The 25,187-nt window shown below is 35.5% G+C and overlaps 1 protein-coding gene across 1 annotated transcript in view; it reads right to left on the minus strand.

Annotated features, from left to right (window-relative positions):
* Positions 1–25,187, minus strand: part of LOC142353673 (protocadherin Fat 4-like) — an 88,407-nt gene that overhangs the window by 58,090 nt on the left and 5,130 nt on the right. The window contains 4 exon segments of the mRNA XM_075405977.1: positions 638–5,194; positions 9,084–9,441; positions 14,706–14,943; positions 16,580–17,072. Coding sequence (XP_075262092.1) covers positions 638–5,194; positions 9,084–9,441; positions 14,706–14,943; positions 16,580–17,072 — 5,646 coding nt within the window.

A 25,187-nucleotide genomic window follows, 5' to 3' on the forward strand; every position in this document is an offset into this window, starting at 1 on the left:
CGTCAAGAGCTCTCTATATTCAAAGAGCAGTGCACTTCTGAGTTTATTGCAGAGGTGCTAAAAACCACGGATGATGATGAATACACTCATCGAAAGAACAATTTCGATTCTGACCCTTAGCTCTTTGTTAAGTACAAGCCGACCAAAGGGAGAAAAAAATTCCAAAATTGTCAAACCTGGCATCTTATTACTTAAAAATTTCGTCTACTCAAAAATCAGACACATTGCTAGCAGTAGAACGGTGGCTCTCAAAAAGTGCTCTACAAGATAAATAAGATCAGAAATCAAATTTTTTTAAGAATTTTTAGCGTGCTAAGAAGCTCCATTATTGCAGTTTTGTCATACCTAAGCGAAGAAGGAGGGTAAAACGGTGAGAAATGTGAAGCTTCAATTTTAAAGAATTTTCCTCCACGAGCAAATGAGTTTTAGAAAAGCAAGTTTACCACTTTTGTATCTCGATTGGACAAAAGTGGCCTGACTCATTAGAATAAGCATGATGGCTGAGCACAAGGTTCTTGAGACATAAATTAGGGCTGGAACAATTGATTACATCCGCTTACCTGCATGGAACTTTTTACAGTTTTAGTTTTTACAGTTTTAGTATACTTATCATTACGCATAAATAATAAACACTCACCTATTTCAAACCCGATATCTGGGTCGGTAAAATTGATCCAAGCAACAAAACTTCTCGACGGGACATTTTCTTGAATCTGCACTTGAATAGTGAAATTGTTTCCTTCTCTGGTTCCAAATACAGGTGTATTATCATCTTCATTTTCAACCTCGACTATCACTTCACAGACTGAACACAGCGCTGACGATGAGAAGCTATTGTGATTTTCAGGATCAAACGGCACGTCACAAACTTCGACATTCAAACCGTAAAAACGTCTAACTTCAGCGTCAAGGACTTCAGAAGTCTTTATGATGCCTGTTTCACCATCAATCTCAAAGTTATCGTTATTATTCAGCAAGGAGAACCTGAACCCGTTCTGAGTTTGGTCCAAATCTGTCACTTCAATTTGTCCCACAGATGAAAACTTAGGTCTGTTTTCTGGAATGGAAAAGTAAATTTCCGAGCTTCCGATACTGACAACGCTGTTAGTATTTAAACACGTAGGGGCAAATTCATTCACATCGGCAATTTTAATCACAATTTCTTCAACCGCTTCGAAATCTTCATCGGCAATCTTCACAGTCAACGTAAAATTATGTTGAGATTCATAGTCTAGAGGTTCTTCCAGAATCAACAAACCTATTTCAGTGATCGAAAAGACTCCATCAGGGATTTGTGACATCAACATTACATTCGCGTGTGAATCGGGATCCACGAAGCTCAAATTCCAAACGTTTGAACCTCGAACTGCGTTTTCTGGAATCTGAATATTAATCAGTGATCTGTAATCAAAAACTGGCGGCAGGTCATTGACGTTCAGAACCTTTAACTCCTCGTTCACGTAGCCAGTCTGTCCATTTGCAAAAACGGTGAAGCGAGTTTCAAATGTTGTACATTCCAGGGAATCAAAATCCAGTTCACTTGACGGGGTTACAGCGCCTGTTTGCTGGTCAATATTAAGCAAACTTATTGGCAACCGCGCTTCGCTAGAAGTGCATAGAATTGCGTTCACGTCAAATCTGACGTTTGCTTGTGCATAATCGTCCGGACTAATATCCTCAATAGAAAGAACTCCAAAACTTTCACGACTGCTTTCATAAACTTGCTTACTTCCCGTGAACATAGCAGTCAAAGCATTTAGTTCCGAGTCAAGAAGCCAGAAAACATCAATATCTTGTGATGAACTAACACATGTTTCTGAGTCATATGCGGTTACAGTTACTGGCCAGCGATCGCCGGCTGAGCCCGGATTTGATCCGGGTTGCAAGGATACAACCCCACTCTGGACATCAATTCTCAATTCATTTGAGATTAGGTATAATATTTGGACGCTTCTTGATTCGACCGTAGTTTCCACAGTAAATGAGGGTGAGATATTTGAGGTCGTGGAAAGATACTGAACTGATGCTGAAGTGAATTGAATTGTTGGTTCGCAATCATTGATATTTTCTAGGACTCTGATCGTCAGTTCTTTACTGGTACACAAACTATCCTCGTCGCAGGCAAAAATTACAGCTACATACGAGTCCTGGTGGAAATTTGAGGCAAGTGCTTTCGCTACTTTGACTTCACCGTTACTCTCATTGATCGAAAATGATTCCTGGGCATCATTTGAAACAGGTTGAACAATTTTCATACTGAATGAAACATCATTTGAGTCCTGGTCGATCGCATCCAATCTAGTGACGAGACTTGAAACCCGTGCAGTTTCCTCGACGAAAAACAAGCCTTCTGATTGGACGAAACGTGGATATTCGTCATTTACATTTTCAACATTCAGCAGTATGTTCACTTCAGTTGTAAACGTAGGACTATCATCTCCCAGATTTCTGGCTACAATTTTGAATTCATAACTGGTGTCTGTTTCGTAATCAAGAGTTCCAGACAAAATTATTTCACACGTGTTACTAGTCACATCAACTGGGGGTGGATTTGAATCGTCTGATGGAACTACTGAACAAATTATCACTCCATTTTTATCCGAATCAGCGTCTGTGAAATTCAAACGACCAATTAAAGCTCCAACTTTCTCATTTTCAGCAACTGATAGATCCAGTGATGATTCACTTGCAACGGGCGCATTATCATTTTCATCGACTATTTTTAAAATTATACGCGCACTGTCAGTGAACACGATCTCATTTTCGTTCGAAGTATTTACAGACGTCCGAAAAAAGACGTAATCGCCCAAAACTTCTCGATCAATTTCTGCGATTGTTTTCACAATTCCAGAACCACTGTCAATTTCAATCATACTTTCAAATTCAGGTGGCTCAAAACTTCCAGGTACTGGACTGATTTCATGCACAGTTGTAAAGTGTTGCGAAGGTTCATAATCGAGCTCCAATTTCAGAATTTCAAAACCAACGTCAACATTTTCGGTCAGCCTTGCGTAGAACGTTTTGGTCACAAACTTCCGGAAAGCGTTTTCAAGTTTCCCAGTTCTTACAACATTAATTGTAACTTCAACTGAACTTGAACGAGCTGGTTCGCCCAGATCTGTGGCTGTAACATTGAAGGCAGTATCAAAGACACAAAACCGTCCGAGGTCAACGGCTGTGAAAACTTTTCCTGTTAACAAATCGATTTGATATAGTCCGCCATTTTTGGAGCTTTGTAGAATCGGCAAAAAAATTACTCTGCCATTCAGACCACGGTCTTTATCAACAACGTCTAACTGTCCAATTTCAATCCCCTTTTCAGTATTTTCAGAAACATCAAGCGTTACAGATTGTGTGTGAAAAACCGGATAGTTATCGTTGGTGTCGATAACACGGATTATCAATTTCTGTTGCGAACTTAACTTCGGGACACCTTGATCATAAGCAGTAATTGTCAAATCGTAAATATCAGATCTGAGGTTCTCATCCGTTATCGATTTCTGAAGGTAGAGCTGACCATTTGGGAAAATAGCAAAGGGTATACTAGCGCTGCTGCCTGAGAGAGCAATTGTGTATCTGATCGCCGCGTTTTCATCAAAATCTTGATCAGTTACATTTAGAGTGGCGATAACGGTTCCAACGTGCAAAGATTCTAGAACGTCCAGGATAAAGCTTTCATTTTCTATACTGTTTTCCGCAGCCTGAGGGACAATTAAGTCATTAAATACCGGAACATGGTTATTCACGTCTTGAACGTTAACGTCATAAATCACGGCTGATGAAAAAGATGTCAACCCGTTGTCGTAAGCCAAGACTTTAACCGTTACTGTCTGTTGCACGAAATCTTCAACGCTCCTTAGGGTTCGCAATTTATTTCCAGAAACATAAAATAACTCATCGTTGTCTTCTGTTAGTCGATAGAAAACGCTGTTTTTAACATCTTCATCAACCGCTTCAAAATGAGCAACCACACTGTCGGGTTTCAGAGTTTCGGCTATTTGGATTTGTATAATACTGTTAGGCCAAACAGGCGCGTGATCATTTTTATCCATTACGATAATACTCACATTAGCAGCGGTCGTTAAGGAATCGTTTCGACGAGCGTTGATTTTCAACAGATAGCTTTTAGTTTGTTCGAAATTCAGCCTGACCTGTTGATTCAAACTGAGTTGACCGGATCCCTCAAAATTGACGATGTTAAACAGATCAGAGGGGTCACCTTGTGCGATAGTAAACACTATATTTGTCATCATATCAACTTCGTTTTTTGTTCCTTTCAATTTCAAGGTTCCAATATTAGGGTACAACGTATTCTCGTACACGTAAAACTTGTATGTCGGAAACTGGAACTCAAATTTAGATTGCCCCGACGCATCGGTAGAAACAGTTATGAAAAGAGTAGCGTTATTAGTTGATTTCAACCCGATTCCATTTTCATCTTGGGCGGTTATAACCAGAACGAATCGAGTTCCAACAACCAAATCTTCCGGAAGTCCCTCAAATAGGACTACGCCAGAAGTAGCATTAACTGAGAACCAATTTAACTCATTTCCAGAAGCTATCGAATAGCGCAATGTATCGACAGAGTTAACGATGTCATCGTCATCTGTTGCCATTACGGTAGCAATTTGGGTTCCACTGTTAGTATCTCGCTCCATGGAAACGTAGTAAGTAGTTGGATAAAACTTAGGAGCGTTGTCATTAATATCGGACACAATAATTTCAAGCAAGCTTTCAGAGCTTTGACGAAAGTCAATGCCGTTATCGGTGGCCGCAATGCGCAGCCGATAAAAACTGTCACTTTCTCGGTCCAAGTTTTTCTTCAACCACAAATCACCCGTCGTCGGGTTAAGTTCCAAAATTTCCAGAATATCCTCAATTTGTTGTCCAGATTCTATACTTTGGATCAGTACGTCTACATCTCCATTCTCATTTTCATCTGAGTCAGATACATTCACAGAATACAGACGTTTCCCAACTCCTTCGTTTTCAGGAACTGTAATCTCGAAAGGGAGGTTATGGAACACTGGGGTGTTGTCGTTTACGTCAGTTATTTCAATGCTGATTTGAATGAAACTTTTAGTCGGTTGCCCATCGCCGTTCGAATTAGCTTCGTTGACATTTAAGGCTGATATGTTCAGAGAGATGTATGGCGTAACTTCTCTGTCAATACCTGTACCCGTTGTAATCAAGCCTAAAAAAACAGATCTAATTTTGTATCTGTAAACAACAATTGAAGTCATGACATAAAATGAAAAACAGAACAAAATACTGGAAACATATTCCCACACAGCTGAACTAACGAAATTTGCACAACACAAGAAAATGGTGTAACCTTAGGAAGTTGTAACCATATGCCACAAATTTGTCAAATACAAAGTCCTTCGAATATTTCACTTATCCGATAGATTTTAAAAATAATGGCACAAATAAAATTAAAGGCTTGGCAACATAAAGATGACAGACTGCCGAATGCAGCTGCAGAAATGACATGCATGTCGTGGACTTGAGATAGAAACAAAAATAACTTGATGAATTCATCGATGCCGAGTACAAAACTATGAAAAATTGCAAAAAAACCATTGATATCACCTGTTAAAAGTTTTCCACAGACGCATTATCAATACCACAATCTAAATTGAATTTATTTTGTTTAAGAACTTATTTTGTTGACAAGGGTAAGTCATGTATGATCTTAAACATCATGCAAACTACTTAAAACAAAACCGACTAACGTCGAGGAAGTGCTCTCGAACGACTGGCGATCGGTTGGCTTCGTCATTAACTAGCTACGTTGTAGGGATGCCAGTTTTAGCTTAATTGAAGGGGTGTGGGGTGAGCGCGAGGGAGGGGGTTACGATGGAACGATGTGCAGGGTTGGGATTGGAGGTTCTGAGGGGGGATAACTAAATTCACTGAGGGGGAGGGCTTCAAATGTCATTATATACCACTATAACCACAAAAAAATTTCTCAAAAATTTTGAAATCGACGCACTTTCAATTTGACTTTTAGCAGTGAGCTCCCGCCACTTGATTTCAGCTGCTGACACTTGTGAATAAGAGAGAAATTTCGATAAAGCGAAACGAAAAAAAGTCAAGGACGTAGAAGTTAGAAGTCACTCGAAAAGTCAACAGTCAAGCAAAAAAATTGCATAAAAAAGAAACAATTTTACAGCAATTGCTTCAAACTTCTTACCAAAGCAACTAAACAATTGAAAGAATGAATTTGAATTTGTTAGCTTTCCTGCCTGAACAATGGCTTAGGGGAACAATCGCCTAGGATGTGATTTGGAAAGCAATGAGAAAAAATCTAATCGCGCAAAAACCGAGCGAACAGAAGTCAAATAGCCGCACCCGAACAAAGACTTTTTAAATATTTCAAAATTGCGCAAAAATTCTGCACCACTGCGTTGACTAATTTGCTATTGGATGCTTTTATACCTCATCGGGTCACGATTACAATGTTGAGCATATCTCATAAGATAGCACAAACTAGATTGGGGGATTGCATACAGATGGGAGGGAAACAAGAAAATTTTTATTTTTTTTTGTTCACAGAGTTGATAAAGGAAATTAAACTGATTGCTCCAGCTGATTAATTTCAGTTGAAATAGTTGGCATGCTAAAATGTGAAGTAAAAAACTTCTCGATTAAAATTTTGCTTTTCCTGAACTTTATTATTTTTATGGCCTTCGAAGGGATTATGTCATTAGAACTTATTATAGACCAGATAACTGTTTTGAATTTCATACATCATACTAATTTTGGCTCTCTTCATTTGCTTTTCATTAGAAATTTTCACCAATTTTTAAATAGAAAACATTCTGTTAACTTTACTGCTCGATCAGCAAATTCAATTCCATCAACAACTTTTAAGTTCGTAAAGTTTAGGTTCTAATATTTAGATTAAATACTTAGCATTTATTGAGAGATAATTGGTCCAAAAATACTCTCTGAATCCTTTAATTCTGTTCTCTTAAAAAAATTGAGATGTTTTGATCTTCTTTTTTTGAGGCCAAAGAGTTGTTTTTTTTTTTAAAAAAACCGACAGTTTACAAACAAGTTTCTAAATTGAACAAGCTAGTTTTTTATTGTTTTAAAGCACTGAAAGCCATGGAAGCTTAAAAACGATGCAAACACTACGAGAATTAGTTTCTACTCATGTACAATTTGCATCTTTTCCGATTTCCAAATGAAGAATTTCATTAAGTTCCTCCTATTGTATGACGAATCAAATCATGCCAGCTCTGAATTGAGAAAAAAACATTACATTTTGGCAAAAGGAGGTGACCAGGACTGTCCTAGCGCGCAATAAAAAATATTTCATTTTCAAAAACTGCCTTGTTATGCAATCGATATTGGCCTTGAAAAAAAAATTCTAACGAAGCAGGGCATTGGACACGAAACAAAAAATTAAGATCCCTTGTGTTAAATAGACCTATTTTTAAGACGAAACTTAAGTAACTTAGTGGTTCAAAAGAACTTCTTCTACTAGGCACATGAAAATGGCGATTTTTAAAAGCAGTTTTTCTGCAATTGGTTTTTCAATTTTGTTCTGTTTTGGAACGCTTTTTTTAAATTGAGACTTCCAATTTTCAACTATCAATTTTCTTTTTACAAAACTTGTCTTCATTAAGTTTTTGATTCAATTTTTGGCTTTCCAGGGCGTAGATCTGGCTAATTGAGGCTTAGCGTTCTATGACGCAATAGATATCGAAAACCTACTTTCCGAAAACCTATTAAATTAATGAACGATATGCCTGAATGCCCATTGCTATCCAGTAGTTTGCAATTCAGAAGTTTGCTCTCTCTTTCTCTCTCTCTCTCGTTATCGATTTAACTTTAACAACTTTATTCCAAATATTGGACATTCTTGTGCCATGCAAAGACTCGTACGAGTCATCCTGTCATATTTTGATTCAGATGAAGGGCAAATAAAACGATAAAATGATGATTTTATCACAGTAGTCACATAAATGACACTAACAATATTAAGCAAATAATTGATTTGGAATGACAATTCGTGACAAATTGCAAATGTCTTCAATCATAGCCAAACAATGTGGGACAAATTGTTCCCAAACGGTGGACGAGATTTTGTCGTAGCTGCCAGACAAGTAGCTGTCAATCGATTGGGAATGTTTAGCTGACTTATGAGATAAACCTGACTTGTGTTTATGTGTGGAGAACTTGATTTATAAAACACCAAAAAATGAAATTTAAAGCATGAACTCATGGCATTACTGCCCACTTCGCACACCAATAAAGCTCCCTAACTACACATTTAATTAACGCCCCCAAGTTTACCAGTTTATCACGATTCATCCGATGGAGAGTAAAATATGAAAGACAAAAAATTGCATAAGAAGGCGACCAGGACCCAAATAATTGCTGAACATTTCGTTTGAGAGCAATTGAAAACCAAATGTTTTCAAATAGTTGCACCATGCAAATGACAAACACTGAAAGCAAAGCCAAGACAACAGAAAATGTAATGATGATAGTAGCTTGCAACTTACCGTATAGAAAGCTGAGATGACTTCGAAAAGTGATCTGTAAAATCAACAACAACAAACGAGTCATCAATAAAAACAACGTGCTTCCAACAAACATGATCTTTTTCACACTTGCCGCCAATAGAAGCATGGTGTTAAAACCACATAGATGAAGTGAAGCTAAAATCTATTTTATTAAATTCCAACACCCTTTCCAATTACAGAGAATAAATACCCACTTAAATCTGATTAGTTCTTCGTGAAAGTTTTGCACTCTTCCATAGGAAGAGTTTGTATAGTTAGTTACAGTGTAGATCCAACCATTTAAGTTGCTATATACCAGCACAGGGGGGTGGGTTAAACAATCAATTACAGATTCTATATAATGAATTCCCCGAGAAAAAGAAACAGATTAAGTTTACTAATGTTGACCAATAATTCAATTTTCCCATCTTATATTTTAAAGGTTATCACCGTTCCTAGTCGTTGCAATCAAATGCAACGATTTAATACAGCCAGTCTTCATCGCCAATAAAACAGAAAATCTGCATTGATGTAATAAATTTAGCGTCCAACTGGAGTACGCACCTGTTTGCTGATCTAACTGGAACCAACCCAGTTCATTTCCAGATTCGATCTGGTACAAAACAATCACATTTGGAGCATTGTCATCACTGCCTGGACCAAGCTCAACGGTAGCTTCCACCTGAGTGACCAAACTGCCTTGACGGATATCTTCACTAATTGTAAAGGAGCGATTGGTTTCCAAGAATTGAGGAGTCAAGTCGGTGGCCCGTATGACTACAAAGGTCACACTTTCGGAGGTAGATTTCTTGGGGTCACCGTTATCAATGCAAACTAACGTTATGACGAATTCAGAATCAATTCTGCTGTCAACTGTGTCAGTCAGGATAACATTCGACAGAGAGGAGGATATCTCTTCGACCTAAAACGCAATTGAAAATAAAAGCATAACCGACTCATGTCTGACCAATTTCTATCAAATGATTGAAGTGGGGCTGGCTTGCCTGTAGCTTACTGACGAGACTAACATCGGGGGGTAATGGAGAAAAGACAGGGCTCCAAAAATACCATTCAACCCAAATTTATCACTCCACGGAATTTTTTCCAAATCGCACTTATAGAGACTAGTAAAGCTCTAAGAACAGTGTACCATGACTCAATGCCATCGCACATTTACAGATCATCCTTTTGCTAAGGATGATAAAGTCATATCGTTAGAAGAAAAACCTACAAAAAAGAAAACTGCAATAAAATTACGAACACGCACAAAAATATTGTGGTCTTCACTCTTTATTATTGACATAAATCTTGCCTACTCTTTTGAACCTTTTGCCGATGACACAAATTTGGTCACGGGCACCTGCCATGGTTTGGTTCTCAATCTAAATAACCAAAATTCATATGAAACAATAACTAGTACTTCCTATTTGATTTGTTTTTAGTTTTTGGAACAAAGGCGCATCCAATAATACGACATACAAAAAATTCCTTTTTAATTAATATAACTCGAGGGAAACTAAAGTAAATTACAATCTGTGGATTTGTTGCTAAATTAAGACCTAGACACCAACATGACAGTAATCAAACATGAATCTAACATAAAACCTGCCATTCAATAGTAGCCTAAATGACTAAGCCAATGGTGTCGTGAACAAAGGTTTTCATTCACCATGATTTTGTGAAGCATTATATACCTTGCTAGGTAAAACTTTTCAGCCAATAAAAGTTGCTAGGAAAACAATTAACTAACTTCACTCAAAACGCTATCATAACAATCATTATGCTTTTATCAAATATATGCGTAATAGGAAGCTATCAAACGCTAGTCTTTTGAAAGATCGCACTAACAAGTGGACGCCACTGATATGTTGTCTGAAGTGCTTTACAATCACTTGAAAATAATCAAATCATACACCTGAATCTACTGTCGCGTCTTTCAAGGAATCATTATCTTCCAATCACAGAATTGTTATGATGTTGTGCAACAGTAAAGTCAAGAGTGACAGCACATGAGAACTTGACTCAAGTCCTTGAACAAGTTGAAAACGGTTACCCACAAGAATGTAATCATCGAAAAAACTGTATCAAAAACCTTTACTGAATATAGTCTTTTGACTAGAGAACTTGTTTCCGTATATATACAACAAGTAATTGGTGAACCCTCTTCGAACAGAAACTTCTTTTTACGTCCCTAAATGTCGGACTTGAGTCTCCGCACATCCCCTACATCCAAAAAGTTCTACATTCTGCGCTGGGCACAAGATAAAGGTATCACCCAACAGCTGTCACAGCAAAAATATGAGGCTCACAGACCTTGCGACGCACAAAATACAGAACAGAAGACCAAAACACTAAAGACAAAGACAAAGGTCCTTAAGAGACATTTTTTGGAGCCAAATTTTTGGGTTACAGACGTTACCCAAAAGGACGATTTTTTGGGGTGTCAGACGTTACCCCTGGAGGATTTTTTCTACTACGGTTTCAAACGTCACTGTCGCTGATCGCCCGAGGTTTCAGACGTCACCTCAAGAAGTCCTATTCCTCGGTGATATCAATCCAAAAAACTATTTTTCTTTACAGGTCAAAAGAAAAAAACAAAACCTGGAATTTTCCCCCTTTATCTAACTTTCATTGCCATTTTAGACAATATTTCTCTGATTTATACTTGTCTTAATAATTGAACGCAGTGACAAATTCTTAGGGCAAGAAGTTCATAAGAAATTAGACAACAGAAATTCAAAAAACGTTAAATTTTTGGCTTGATATTCCAATAGAATCTACTTTTAACAGTCCAAACTCACTTTTCAGTTAGTTGATAGTTGGCCAAAAAGGTCATTACTTGGATAAGTTCTATTAGCTGTTCTGAAACGAAAATTGACAAAAAAACGTTTTGACAACGGAAAATCAAAAAACGTTCTTTAAATTTTTGGCTTGATATCGTCATAGAATCTAATGTTAATATTTCAGTCTCACTTTTTAACTAGTTGCCAGAAAGGTCATTACTTGGATAAGTTCTATTAGCTGTTCTGAAACGAAAATTGACGAAAAAAAAACGTTGTGACAACGGAAAATCAAAAATCGTTCTTTAAATTTTTGGCTTGATATTCTCATAGAATCTACCTCTAATAGTTCAACTCCACTTTTGGACTAAATGGAATAGTGAGAAAAAAGGTCATTCATTCCTTGGATAAAGTCAATTAGCTGCTCAGAAACGAAAATTGACGAAAAAAAAACGTTTTTGACAAAAGAAACTCAAAAAAACGTTCTTATTATCTCAGTTTTTTCTCAACTTTAATTTTAATGCGCTAAAACAAACTTCAGCTTGCCGCAAGCAATCTTGCTAATTTGATTCTAATTTACCATGATTTATCTCAAAGAAAAACAGCGAATCATCCACATACAAATGATACCAACATCCCATGTTGTCTGGCTGCTCAAATAGGGTATTTAGATACAAAGAGAACACCAATGGTCCTAAGATGCTTCTCTGAGGAACTCCAATCCGTTGTTCAATGCTATCATTTTCATAGAATTTTATGCCTCGCAAATAATTGGAAGCTGGTACAGAAAAGACCCTTCTTTGAGTTACGTAAAAAACGATATATGCTAAATAGCTAACATAGCCGGCAGATTGCCGGAATAGCTGCGAAAGAATAGATCTGCGTGCCATATTATAAAGATAGAAACAGATACAGATCTAAATTGAAATAAAATCGACGCCGCTAAAAAAAACTAGGTAAAAAGATTCAGCGATAAATTATTAAAGCTTGTTAAATTTCATCCCACAGAAGCCTCTTATTAGAGACCTTTACTACACATCAGTTCCTTTGACCTTAAACAAATTCAAATTAAACTTAAGTTTTAAAGTGCGAAAGTCATTTTATTGAGTGAGGTAAGTCACGTATGATCAAAATCTAATCACGCAAATAACCTAAAATCTTTCGCAAAAGCGAGTGAGAAATGACGTCACGCGCGCAAATGCCGTTAGTGAGAAGAAGAAGTCATTCAGAAAATTTGACTTTTCAGCTGTGCGGTGTGAACAAATGTAAAACGAAAAAAGAGCGTCAGACGACGAAACAAAAAACATAGGACAAGTCCTGACGCACAATTCAAAGAGTTTTCATTGACTAAACAGAAAAACTAGACCTAGAATGGACTATGAGTGAATTCAGAAAACCATTTTTAAAAAAACCAGAACACAAAAATACGAAAAAAAAACAGAAAATCAATATCAAAATGCCGCATCTGAACAAAAAAACACCTAGCGAGAAATGAAAATTTAATTCAAACAAAAAACTAGGCCTAGAATGAGCAGTGAATGGAATCGGAAAACCATTTAGAAAAAAAATCCGATCCAAAAAATCGAAAAAATAGTAAAAATTAGAGTGCAATTGCCGCATGTGAACAAAAAACCACTACCGAGAAACCGAATTTTTGTTCAAATACCGGTTTCTCACTCTACTTTAAAATTAGAGCGAAAAAAATTCACGCCGCAAAACCACTCGCTTTTTCGCTCCATTTCCTGTTTCGGCGTGACCAAAATCACTCCTCCAATTTGACTTCAAAAATCATGAAAATGTGTGAACAGATCTTAAAAAACATAGCCGGAAGAATTCAGGAAACGACTCGAAGGATAAAATTTCCCATCCTTATGACTAAACAACTGAACAACTATTGTGAACCCTGAACCTCCATAATAGCCATAAAAAAATTAAGGAAGAATAGAAACGGCATTCAAAAACAAATTGAACAAAAAAACTATAAACACTTTTTTTTTAACTTGAGTTTTTTTTTATATTACAAGAAAACATAAAGCCGAATAAAATTCCGTTGCAATTAGAGCAATGAAAAGCTCGCAAAACAATGGGCAAGTCATAAAAGGCTAAGAAACTTGTCTAAGATTAAAAAAAGAGAAAACCTTCAAAAAATAAGAAAGATGGTTTTAAAATTTCTCAATTTTTCTGTCAATTTTCCTCAAAAAAAAGAGTTATACCAAGAAAACTTTAGTCAAATGGTATCGGAATATTTCTTAACAAGCTTTCATCCAAATCCCACTTAAAGCATTAAAACAAAATAAAAGAGGCAAAAAATCATTAAATTTTGTCTAAAAATCAGCAAAACTGATCAAAAATCTACAAATTAGCATTATATTGATATTTACTAAATTTTTGGCTACACAACTAGGACAACTATTGTGAACCCTGAACCTCCACAAATGCCATAAAAAAATTAAGGAAGAATAGAAACGGCATTCAAAAACAAATTGAACAAAAAACTATAAAAACTTTTTTTAATGGTACAAGGAAACGTAAAGCCGAGTAAAATTCCTTTCCAATTAGGGTAATGGAAAGCTCGCAAAACAATGGGCAAGTCATAATAGGCTAAAAAACTTGTCTAAGACTAAGAAAAAAGAAAAACTGCAAAAAAAATAAGAAAAATGGTCTAAAATTTCTCAATTTTTCTGTCAATTTTCCGAAGAAAAGAACGATTTACACCAATAAAACTTTAGTCAATTGGTAGCTGAATATTCCTTAAGTAACAAGCTTCTATTCAAATACCATTTAAAGCATTAATACAAAAAAACGGCAAACAATCATTAAATTTCGTCTAAAAATCAGCAAAAATGATCAAAACCCTCCAAATTAGCATTAAACTCAGAATTAACTACTTCAAAACCTTCAATTCCTATCAAAACAAGCCTAAAACTAAAACAATATCATAATCAAACCTCATAACCATCAAAAGTTGCAAAAAAACTGCTTTTAAAAGCCGCACGTGAACAAAAAAATTTCGCTCGCTTAGAGAAAATTTTTTCACACATCAATTTATCGCTCTCTCAAAAACAGCGGTATAAAGAAAAACCACTTTCTTTTCGCTCCGCTCTTAACTTTTGTTCAACCCCAAAATCACTCCAAATTTTTTCACGCGTTTCATTTCCCGCTTGAAAAATCACTCCAATAAAATTGATTAAAAAAATGGACTTCTCCAATACTCCTCTTCGAGTCGTAAAAAGACAGCGCCCCAATACAATTCAAATTCTTTGAATTGTAAAAAACCAAGGTCACCGCAATATAGCTACGCTCAGCTTACAGCTATAATAAATGAATTGCTGAGCTAATAGCCGTTGCAAATCAATTATTACAGATTTTAACACTCTTCTGTCGCAAAAAGTTACGTAGGACTTACTCGCACAGGTTGGTTGATAATAACAGAGAACAAGTTGACCACTCCTGCATCTGCCGGATCCTCATCAGTACACTGGATTGAACAAATGACGTCACCAACTTCAGTGTCTTCGGGAAGCGAGACGAAGTTTGTGTCATCGACAGCCCCAATCACTGATATCACGGGTGCGTGTATATTGGTAGTGTAGAATGTTATGTGAACACGACACTGGCTTTTCTGAGACGGCTCGCCCGCGTCCCTACGAAGACACAGCTCAGTATGAACTCATTATTCAAGAAAAGAAAAAAAAATAGAAACATAAACGACTAACGTCGGGCGAATTGCTCTCAAACGACCGGCGAGAGGTTGGCTTTGTCAGTACCTAGCCACTGTTTAGTGAGGTTAGCTTTACCTTTATTGAAGGTTAGGGTAATAGATGATGACCTCACGCCACATAACAGCCGCTGAAGTGTGGCATAAGAGTTAAGGGAGAGAGAGAGAGAGAGAGAGAGAGAGAGAGAGAGAGATAAAACGTGAAGGAGAAAGAGAAGGAAAGAAACGCCAAACAACACAGAGGGAGGGAGAGAGAGAGAGAGAGAGAGAGAGAACTAGGATTTTTTTCCATGATGAGATTCGACACTACAACTTCAAGTTTTCTAGCCTTGTTAGTAACTAAATCAAATAGAAAAAACTGAAAGTGCAAAATTCAGAAGAAAATCTTCCACATATCGCCGTGAAGAAAATGTTCGAAAACATTTTTCGAGTCTGGATTTTTGTCATGTAACCAATCTGCAAGACAAAATCTTGCTCAAATTCGTGACATTATTATCTTCAAAACACCATTCCATTGTCTCAAGAGACTATTCAGTATCCGTATTTCAAGCCTCAAAGTTTCGCTGGCCAGTAAAGATCCATACGTTTGGAACATAAAAATTTTTCAAAAAATATTAAATTAAATTTTATCAAAAAATTGCTAAAATTCGAGTCATTAACATAATGGCAATCATTCCATTAACTCTGGAAACTAAGCAACAGCTTACTATCAAACCTCGAAGGAGGTCCCTGGTGCACGAACAAATAAAAAAAAATCAAATATTAAAAACTGAAAAAATTGCAAAAGAATTTTAAAAAATTGCTTGAATTCGTGATATTAATATCTTGAAAGACAAAATATTGCATCCGAAAACCACGCAGTAAACTATTACCAAAGCCTAGAGGAGGTTTCTTGCCTCTTGCGTAGAGGAGGTTCCTTGGCTCTTGAGGCTAGGTAAACCTATAAAATGGCAAAAACTTTCAAAAAACTTGAAAAAAAATTTTATAAAAAAAATCGATAAAATTTCCGGGGTGCTGATGGGGATGGAAACAGTCGGGTGGGGCAACAGCTCGGTGGGGGTGTCAACAGTGGGGGTGTCTTCAACCTCTATGAACCGCCCTTCACACCATAAGTATAAGTCTCCAAAGCAGTTTGAGCTGAAACAGAGCTGAAAGGCTCTAAGAGCACTTAATGCCCGCTGGGCGCTACCTGTTTATCCCGTTTTTGAGGACGAAAAGTCAAAAGCGTCAGACGAAAAATCGGTCAAGCGAAAAATCGCATAAAAAAAGACCGACAGGACTAATATAATTGCTAAAAACTTCGTTTGAGAGCAATTAATCAACGTCAACATTCATGCCGCGTAAACAGAATAAGATTCCATAGATAGCAAATCTCTTCGTTAGATAGCAAATTCAAAAGCTCTGCAAAACTAAAACTTTTCCGGTCTTTCGATACGTTACATGAAAATGCTCACAAATTCATCAATACAGAATCAGCTTCTAAGGTTTCTATCTAAAAACTATGGTATAATTTTGCCTTTAATCACAGTGGATGTAATTTCTCAAAATCATAGTGATTTCACCTAGCAGCGATGGTGATAGTTTCGGAATAATTGCTCCTCGAATTGAAATCGTCTTTCAATTCCACCCAACCCGTCAACGGGTAGACCAGGAAGAGACCGTTCAGATCCTGGTCAGGATTCGACGTCGCTTCCAAAATATACGACACTTGACCATTGTCACCAAGATCCAAGTCATCAGCTGTAACTTGAATTAGAAGTTCACCTTGAGGCACTGGCATTCGCAGCATGACAAAAAAGTCAGTTTGAGGGAAAAGAGGCGCATTATCATTTACGTCTTTGACAACCACATCGATATCGAGAACAGCTGGCGGGTTTTCGGCCCCGTCTATCAATTCAGAAATCGACAATCCAGGTGTGACTTCCGTATCAAATGCGTAAAGTTGCAAACTATAGGAGTCTATGCTTTCGCGGTCTAGGTTTTCTTTCAGTTGCAAACTGATTGCGAAAGAGTTCTGCGATGTTGTGATGAGAAGACCAAACGCTGACAGATTGCCTGAAATAATGCTTAAATTTCGTTTCAAACCTGATTTTGTTGTCTGCGACAAAAACCATCTTATTTGACCATAAAGCGATGGGTTAGAACAATTTTAACCCATAAAATCTAATTGCTGTAATTTCTTGGTTATCATTTTTTAAAAAAAATACGAACCCTCGATAGTTCAAACTTGTTGGAAACAAATTTTTGAACTTTTCATCCAGACATTTTTACGATCTTGCGTCTTTTAAAATCAATTGATAGCAGATCTATATAATTAAACCACATCATTCGCATTGCTTTCAAACGCCAAAGTTTGTTATAACCCCCCCCCCCCCCCCAGATTTATTCGATAAAGAACTAATCGCTTCCCGCATTACTTAATCCTATCAAAATTTAGACTCGGGTACCAAAACCAAATTTCCAAAACACTTGCCCTCATTTAAAGCTCATTTCATGGAGCAATCATGAAAAAATATCCAAAAGATAGGATAACCGGAAAGACGACCAATTACCAACAAAAGTATTTCTTGAAGAAGCACGAGAAAATAGTTCACCTTTTTCTCAAGTAGAACTCGAATGAAATCAGAACAAGAAGGCTTGTGCGAGTCTGTGCGTAGCTCAGAATGCTCCATCACAACTCTCAAGGTTGAAAAAACAACTTCAATTCTGTCAGAAAAACGGCTGAAAGTATCCGAAGGCAACTGGCATCAATTGGAGAAAATTAATTGTAATATTTGATAACTTTGATCAATATTAGTTTGCGCACACACAGACGGACGGAAGCGCACACAAACAAACAAACAACAAACAAACAAAAAAATTAACAAACAAACAAACAAACAGACAAACACACACAAACACGACACAAAAGAACAAACATTTTCAAAATTTCTTGGCTGTTGGTCATTATCAAGGATCATCATCAATCAATTACTTTTTGCCGCTTTATAAAGAAAGCGAGATGTGGACTATTGAGGCAATAGCATCGGTAATCGTAATGTTATCAGCTGACATAGATATGAAAATTTTAAAAAGTTGTTCTGAAAAAATTGTCAATTTTGATGTTTCATGGTGCATAAAGCGTCAATAAAATATTAAAGTTAACCTCTTAGTTTTCAGGACAAATTTGTTTTTGGACATCTAGAAAGCCGGAAGACAAGAAAAGATCAGTTCAAAGAAAAATACCAAAAATACAGAGAAGTCGAAAATGAGTTTAATCTACTTTCACAATTTGAACATTTTCCGGTTTGAGAATCCATAAAAAGTTTACGAATCGAAATTTTTTCCATCTTTGGTTTTTTATAACAAATTCTGATTTCTTGCTAATTTCATGAAACCAGTTTTGTTCTATCTCCACAGTTTTTAAACTACTGCAATCGTTAAGTCTCCTTCCTAGCAGGAAGAATGGTTTTCAAAAACAAGTCCAAAAGTTAGAAGAGAAAACATTTCTCTGCTCTTGTTTCCCAATGATGGGATACAAGTTCACTTAATAATTCCAATAATCATTAGAGAAGGAACTAAGACTTCTGACGAAGTTCAAGTAGTGGACCTAAAATTGTGCTTTATGGTATTATAACGTTTCTATTCTTGATTTATAAAATATTCTGTTCAATTTGATTTTCTTTGCTGAGCAACTGCTGTTTAAAAGCGTTTTCTGCAGAATGAGCGAAGAGCAAGTCTCTAGAAATCACAAAAATCTCACGAAAAATGTTGAAAAAGCAGTGACTTATAAAGCGAAACAAAATTTTCTTCGAAGCAAAAAACAAAGCAGAACAAGTCCTAAATTACAATCGAGAACGAATAACAATTTCGCAGCAACATCAATAAAAAATTTTATATTTTTACAAACATTATACTAACAAAGTCCAAATAAAGCAGTCAACAAAGCTCATGACCACATTTGCGGAAACATGAACAAAAAATCTGAAAGCAATTTCAAAATTTCAATTATTAAGATCTAGCGTTTTATTCATCAACAACAATAACAATACTGAATGAAAGTAGGAAAATATTCACTCAAACCAAACATGGAACCAGGACACAATGCAACACTATTATGGCAATCGAGGTCAAACAAAACAAGAAGAGACAAAACTAAAGAAACTAAAACATCTTAATTATAGCATTTTTGATAGTAAGCGGCGTCAAAATGAAAATCCACCTAACTACTTGGTAAAATCCTCAACCAAAGAAACCAGAAAACTCTTTGCGTCACAAAAAGTCTTAGCAATTGAAGGCAATTCACTACAAAGTGAGATTTCCTGTAAATAGATTTCCTACAAATAGAAGCAATATTCAAAAAATCACTGAAACATTAAAAAAAAACGTTATCTCAGACAATAAAAAAGCCAGCTAGAACTTGGAAAAAATATATTAACAAACTTTCGCCACTCTATTAGGCCAACGAGAACTGTTAATTTTCAGAATAAGCAATAGGACAAGAACAATAATCAAAACATGGAAGACTAAAAAAATCAACTCTCATTTTTGAAAAGAAGTCTAAAGACCATAGAAAAGACTGCTTTGAACTCGAGCAATTAATTAAACTCACTAATCTCTCATTAGTAGCCGGCCAAATTCGTTATTAATGAGTCTAAATGATAAAGCAACAAAAAAAACATTTTTGCAAACCCTCAAGAACTCGCTAAAAGTTTTTGAGACCTAAGTCAAAAAGTCACGGAAGGCATTAGCTACGTACAGAACAATAATTTTCTTCACCTAAATCCTAAGCAATTAAGCAACTAAAGCAATCTGAATAAGCTGAATTTTTATCCAAGACCCAGTATTTTTGACCGTTGGTCTTTTATCAAGGATCATCATCGTTCAATTATTTTTTGTCCATTTTAATAGAAAAAAAGTTGTGGACTATTAACACAATAGTATCGTCAATAGAAACAGCATACATTGATATAACTTTTTTGAGTTTTTTCCATAATTTTGTCTTTTTAGATGCTTCCTAATGCGTAATGCACCAATAAAAATTTCAAAATCTCGTAGATGGGTTAAACTTTAAATTTTACGCGAAACTTTGTTTTAATCAATTTTCAAGCCGGAAGACTACAAAAGATCAGTTCAAAGAAAAATATCAAAACACAGAAATGTCGAAATTGAGTTTATTCTACATTTCATAATTTGGATATTTTGCCGGTCTGAGAACATTAGAAAGATGAAGCTCCAAATGAAACTTTTTTCCAACTTTGTTTTTCTAACGTTTTTATTTTAAAAAACTGATATGTTGTTCAACTCATGAAACCCGTTTTTATTAAATCTCCTCGGTTCTAAACTACTGGAATGGTTAGGTTTTTCAACAGGAAAAATTGTTTTCAAAAAACAACTTGAAAAATTGGAAGAGAAAACAACTTGAATAATTGGAAGAGAAAACATTCTTCTGCTTAGTTTTATCTTTCCAAAAATGATTTTTGCTATTTTGCGAGCTCTACATCTCCCGAAGTCTTCTATTTCCCCGTTTTCCAAATCTCACTTTGACACTGGAAAAAAATTGTTTGTATGCTAGTTTCCAAGGAGCCGAAAATAGAGAAGTGGGATTTAAAAAGTTTAATCGCAAAACTTTGTTTTTAAAAAATCAATTTGTTAAATTTTCTGTCAAATAGTTAAAATTGTTTAATTTAATGATTGAAACGGTAAATGAAACTTTTTCCATCTTGAGTTTTTTTATAACAAACTATTTGTTGTTCATTTCATGAAACCCGTGTTCTTACATCTCCGCTGTTTTTAAACAACTTCAGTAGTTGTTTTTTAACAGGAAAAATTGTCTTCGAAAACAAACGAAAACTTAAACAAACTAAACAAAATGCATTCATACTATAGCAAACGACAGAATGACGGGAAAAGTAGAAAACAACTACCGTAGTCCCCATTGGGAATGAAAGAACGGGAAATGAAAATTGACTTTCGAACTATTTTGTTGCCATTCCGCACTTAGAAATACTCTTGTTTACAAATACGCCAGCTTGTGAAAATACCAATAAGCATTAGAGATGGTAACTAAGATTAACAAAAAAGTTCAAGTAGTGGACATATAAAACTGTCTAATAAAACTGACTATGGTAATTACCCCCTTTTTATTCTTGATATTTCTCTAAATTACACTGTTCAATTTGGATTGATTTGCTGAGCAACTGCTGGTTAAAAGCGTTTGGCAGAAAATTAAAAAGTCAAAAAAATCTCACGAAAAAAGTTGAATAAGCTGTGATTTGTAAAGCGAAACAAATTTTTATTCAAAAAAAACAAAGCAGAACAAGTCCTGAAATACAATCGAAAGACTTGAGCTAACTAATGACCTGACAAATTACAATTTTGCAGCAACATCAAAAAAAGTTTATTTTTTAAAATCCATTATACTAACAACGTCCAAATAAGGCAGTCAACAAAACCCATGACCCCATACGCAAAAATATGAACAAACCTAAAACCAATTTAGCTAAAAACAAAAAGATCTAGCTTTTCATTCATCACCATCAATAACAACACCGAAAAAAAGTAAATGGCCACACTAAATGGCCAATGAGAAACATTTTGACAATAAACGATGAGACCACAAGGAAAAAAACATGAAAGACTAAAAAAAAATCAACTTTCATTTTCGAACAGTTCAATTAAAAATCATTGAAAAGGTTTCTTTGAACTAAAGCAACTAATTAAACTCACTTATCTCTTTTTACAGCAATAACAAACTAAGACATTCAACAAAGCTTATGACTTCTTATGCGCAACAAGATATGAGAACATTGAAAAAAATTCATCCAAGAATTAATATTTTAAGAATCTCCAATTACATCACTTTATGAAACTAACTCCATGCTTCTTTAAAACGAAAACAACACAACCTTGTGGGATGCAATGACAAGCAAAAAAAGAGAAGAAATTGGAAAAAAATCGGGAAGCCAGTGCCCTCAAAGTAGGAGAACCTCACAAGTCAAAATCCTTAGCTACAGCATATCATAAACTTCAGGAGTCATAAAATACCTTTGAGCAGTTGCTGAGGAAGGAACAGTTGAACTAAAAATGACGACAAGACTCAAAAAATTACTTAACTTGGAAAAAACGGTATCTCAGTCAATAAACATGTTAGCTAAATGTTAGAGCCAATAAATTGACCAAATTATGCCGCAAAAAATAACAAAACATGCAAGACTAACTAATTTCCCTTTTTGGAAACAAAGTGTCTATATTCCCTGCTATGAAATCAAACAACTAACTAGATTTCCCTAATCCTCCCTACCAACCAATGAAATCTGTCATTAATGAGGTTAGGGGATAATGATATAATAATAATATGTTAAAATAATAGCAAAACCAAATTCACCTCAACTAAATAGCTACAAAGAACAGTTAATAGGTCATAGAAAGCACTAGTAATAAACTTAAACAAATAATTGGATTCATTCAGGCATCCTTAGCGAGATATGAGACTTGTCATTAATGAGATAGAGTGATAAGACAGCAACAAGTGCAACAAAGTGTAGCAAAACTAAATTTTTGAAAAACAAGAGAGTAGAGGTCATAGAAAACAAAACCTACGAGACCTGTCATTAATGGGACTATGAGAAGACAACAGAGTGAACAATTAAAACTAGCCAAAATCAAAAATTCAATAAAAAATACTTGAAAACAATTAGTGTCAAAGTCATAAAAAGAATTAGCTTTGAACCGAAAAACTGAGCGAATGATTTCAATCCCCATCAGCAACCTATTAGAATGGTCCCGAATGATATTCAGTAAGACAAAAAAAATTACAAATCGCACAACTGTCATCAGCTGTAACTTGAATTAGAAGTTCACCTTGAGGCACTGGCATTCGCAGCATGACAAAAAAGTCAGTTTGAGGGAAAAGAGGCGCGTTATCATTTACGTCTTTGACAACCACATCGATATCGAGAACAGCTGGCGGATTTTCGGCCCCGTCTATCAATTCAGAAATCGACAATCCAGGTGTTACTTCCGTATCAAATGCGTAAAGTTGCAAACTATAGGAGTCTATGCTCTCGCGGTCTAGGTTTTCCTTCAGTTGCAAACTGATTGCGAAAGAGTTCTGTGATGTTGTGATGAGAAGACCAAACGCTGACAGATTGCCTAAAATAATGATTAAATTTCGTTTCAAACCTGATTTTGTTGTCTGCGACAAAAACCATCTTATTTGACCACAAAGTGATAGGTTAGAACAATTTTAACTCAAAAAATATAATTGCAGCAATTTTTTGGTTATCATTTTTAAAAAAAATACGAACCCTGGATAGTTCAAACTTGTTGGAAACAAATTTTTGAACTTTTCATCCAGACATATTTACGATCTTGCGTCTTTTAAAATCAATTGATAGCAGATCTATATAATTAAACCACATTATTCGCATTGCTTTCAAACGCCAAAGTTTGTTATAACCCCCCCCCCCAGATTTATTCTATAAAGACCTAATCGCTTCCCGCATTACTTAATCCTATCAAAACTTAGACTCGGGTACCAAAACCAAATTTCCAAAACACTTGCCCTCATTTAAAGCTCATTTCATGGAGCAATCATGAAAAAATATCCAAAAGATAGGATAACCGGAAAGACGACCAATTACCAACAAAAGTATTTCTTGAAGAAGCACGAGAAAATAGTTCACCTTTTTCTCAAGTAGAACTCGAATGAAATCAGAACAAGAAGGCTCGTGCGAGTCTGTGCGTAGCTCAGAATGCTCCATCACAACTCTCAATGTTGAAAAAACAACTTCAATTCTGTCAGAAAAACGGCTTAAAGTATCCGAAGGCAACTGGCATCAATTGGAGAAAATTAATTGTAACATTTGATAACTTTGATCAATATTAGTTTGCGCACACACAGACGGACGGAAGCGCACACAAACAAACAAACAACAAACAAACAAAAAAATAAACAAACAAACAAACAGACAAACACACACAAACACGACACATAAGAACAAACATTTTCAAAATTTCTTGGCTGTTGGTCATTATCAAGGATCATCATCAATCAATTACATTTTGCCGCTTTATAAAGAAAGCGAGATGTGGACTATTGAGGCAATAGCATCGGTAATCGTAATGTTATCAGCTGACATAGATATGAAAATTTTAAAAAGTTGTTCTGAAAAAATTGTCAATTTTGATGTTTCATGGTGCATAAAGCGTCAATAAAATAATAAAGTTAACCTCTAAGTTTTCAGGACAAATTTGTTTTTGGACATCTATAAAGCCGGAAGACAAGAAAAGATCAGTTCAAAGAAAAATACCAAAAATACAGAGAAGTCGAAAATGAGTTTAATCTACTTTCACAATTTGAACATTTTCCGGTTTGAGAATCCATAAAAAGTTTACGAAATGAAATTTTTTCCATCTTTGGTTTTTTATAACAAATTCTGATTTCTTGCTAATTTCATGAAACCAGTTTTGTTCTATCTCCACAGTTTTTAAACTACTGCAATGGTTAAGTCTCCTTCCTAGCAGGAAGAATGGTTTTCAAAAACAAGTCCAAAAGTTAGAAGAGAAAACATTTCTCTGCTCTTGTTTCCCAATGATGGGATACAAGTTTACTTAATAATTCCAATAATCATTAGAGAAGGAACTAAGACTTCTGACGAAGTTCAAGTAGTGGACCTAAAATTGTGCTTTGTGGTATTATAACGTTTCTATTCTTGATTTATAAAATATTCTGTTCAATTTGATTTTCTTTGCTGAGCAACAGCTGTTTAAAAGCGTTTTCCGCAGAATGAGCGAAGAGCAAGTCTCTAGAAATCACAAAAATCTCACGAAAAATGTTGAAAAAGCAGTGACTTATAAAGCGAAACAAAATTTTCTTCGAAGCAAAAAACAAAGCAGAACAAGTCCTAAATTACAATCGAGAACGAATAACAATTTCGCAGCAACATCAATAAAAAATTTTATATTTTTACAAACATTATACTAACAAAGTCCAAATAAAGCAGTCAACAAAGCTCATGACCACATTTGCGGAAACATGAACAAAAAATCTGAACGCAATTTCAAAATTTCAATTATTAAGATCTAGCGTTTTATTCATCAACAACAATAACAATACTGAATCAAAGTAGGAAAATATTGACTCAAACCAACCATGGAACCAGGACACAATGCAACACTATTATGGCA

The sequence above is a fragment of the Convolutriloba macropyga genome, chromosome 14 (genome assembly GCF_964194025.1).
Source record: "Convolutriloba macropyga chromosome 14, txConMacr16.3, whole genome shotgun sequence".
In the NCBI taxonomy this organism is placed as follows: Eukaryota; Metazoa; Xenacoelomorpha; order Acoela; family Convolutidae; genus Convolutriloba; species Convolutriloba macropyga.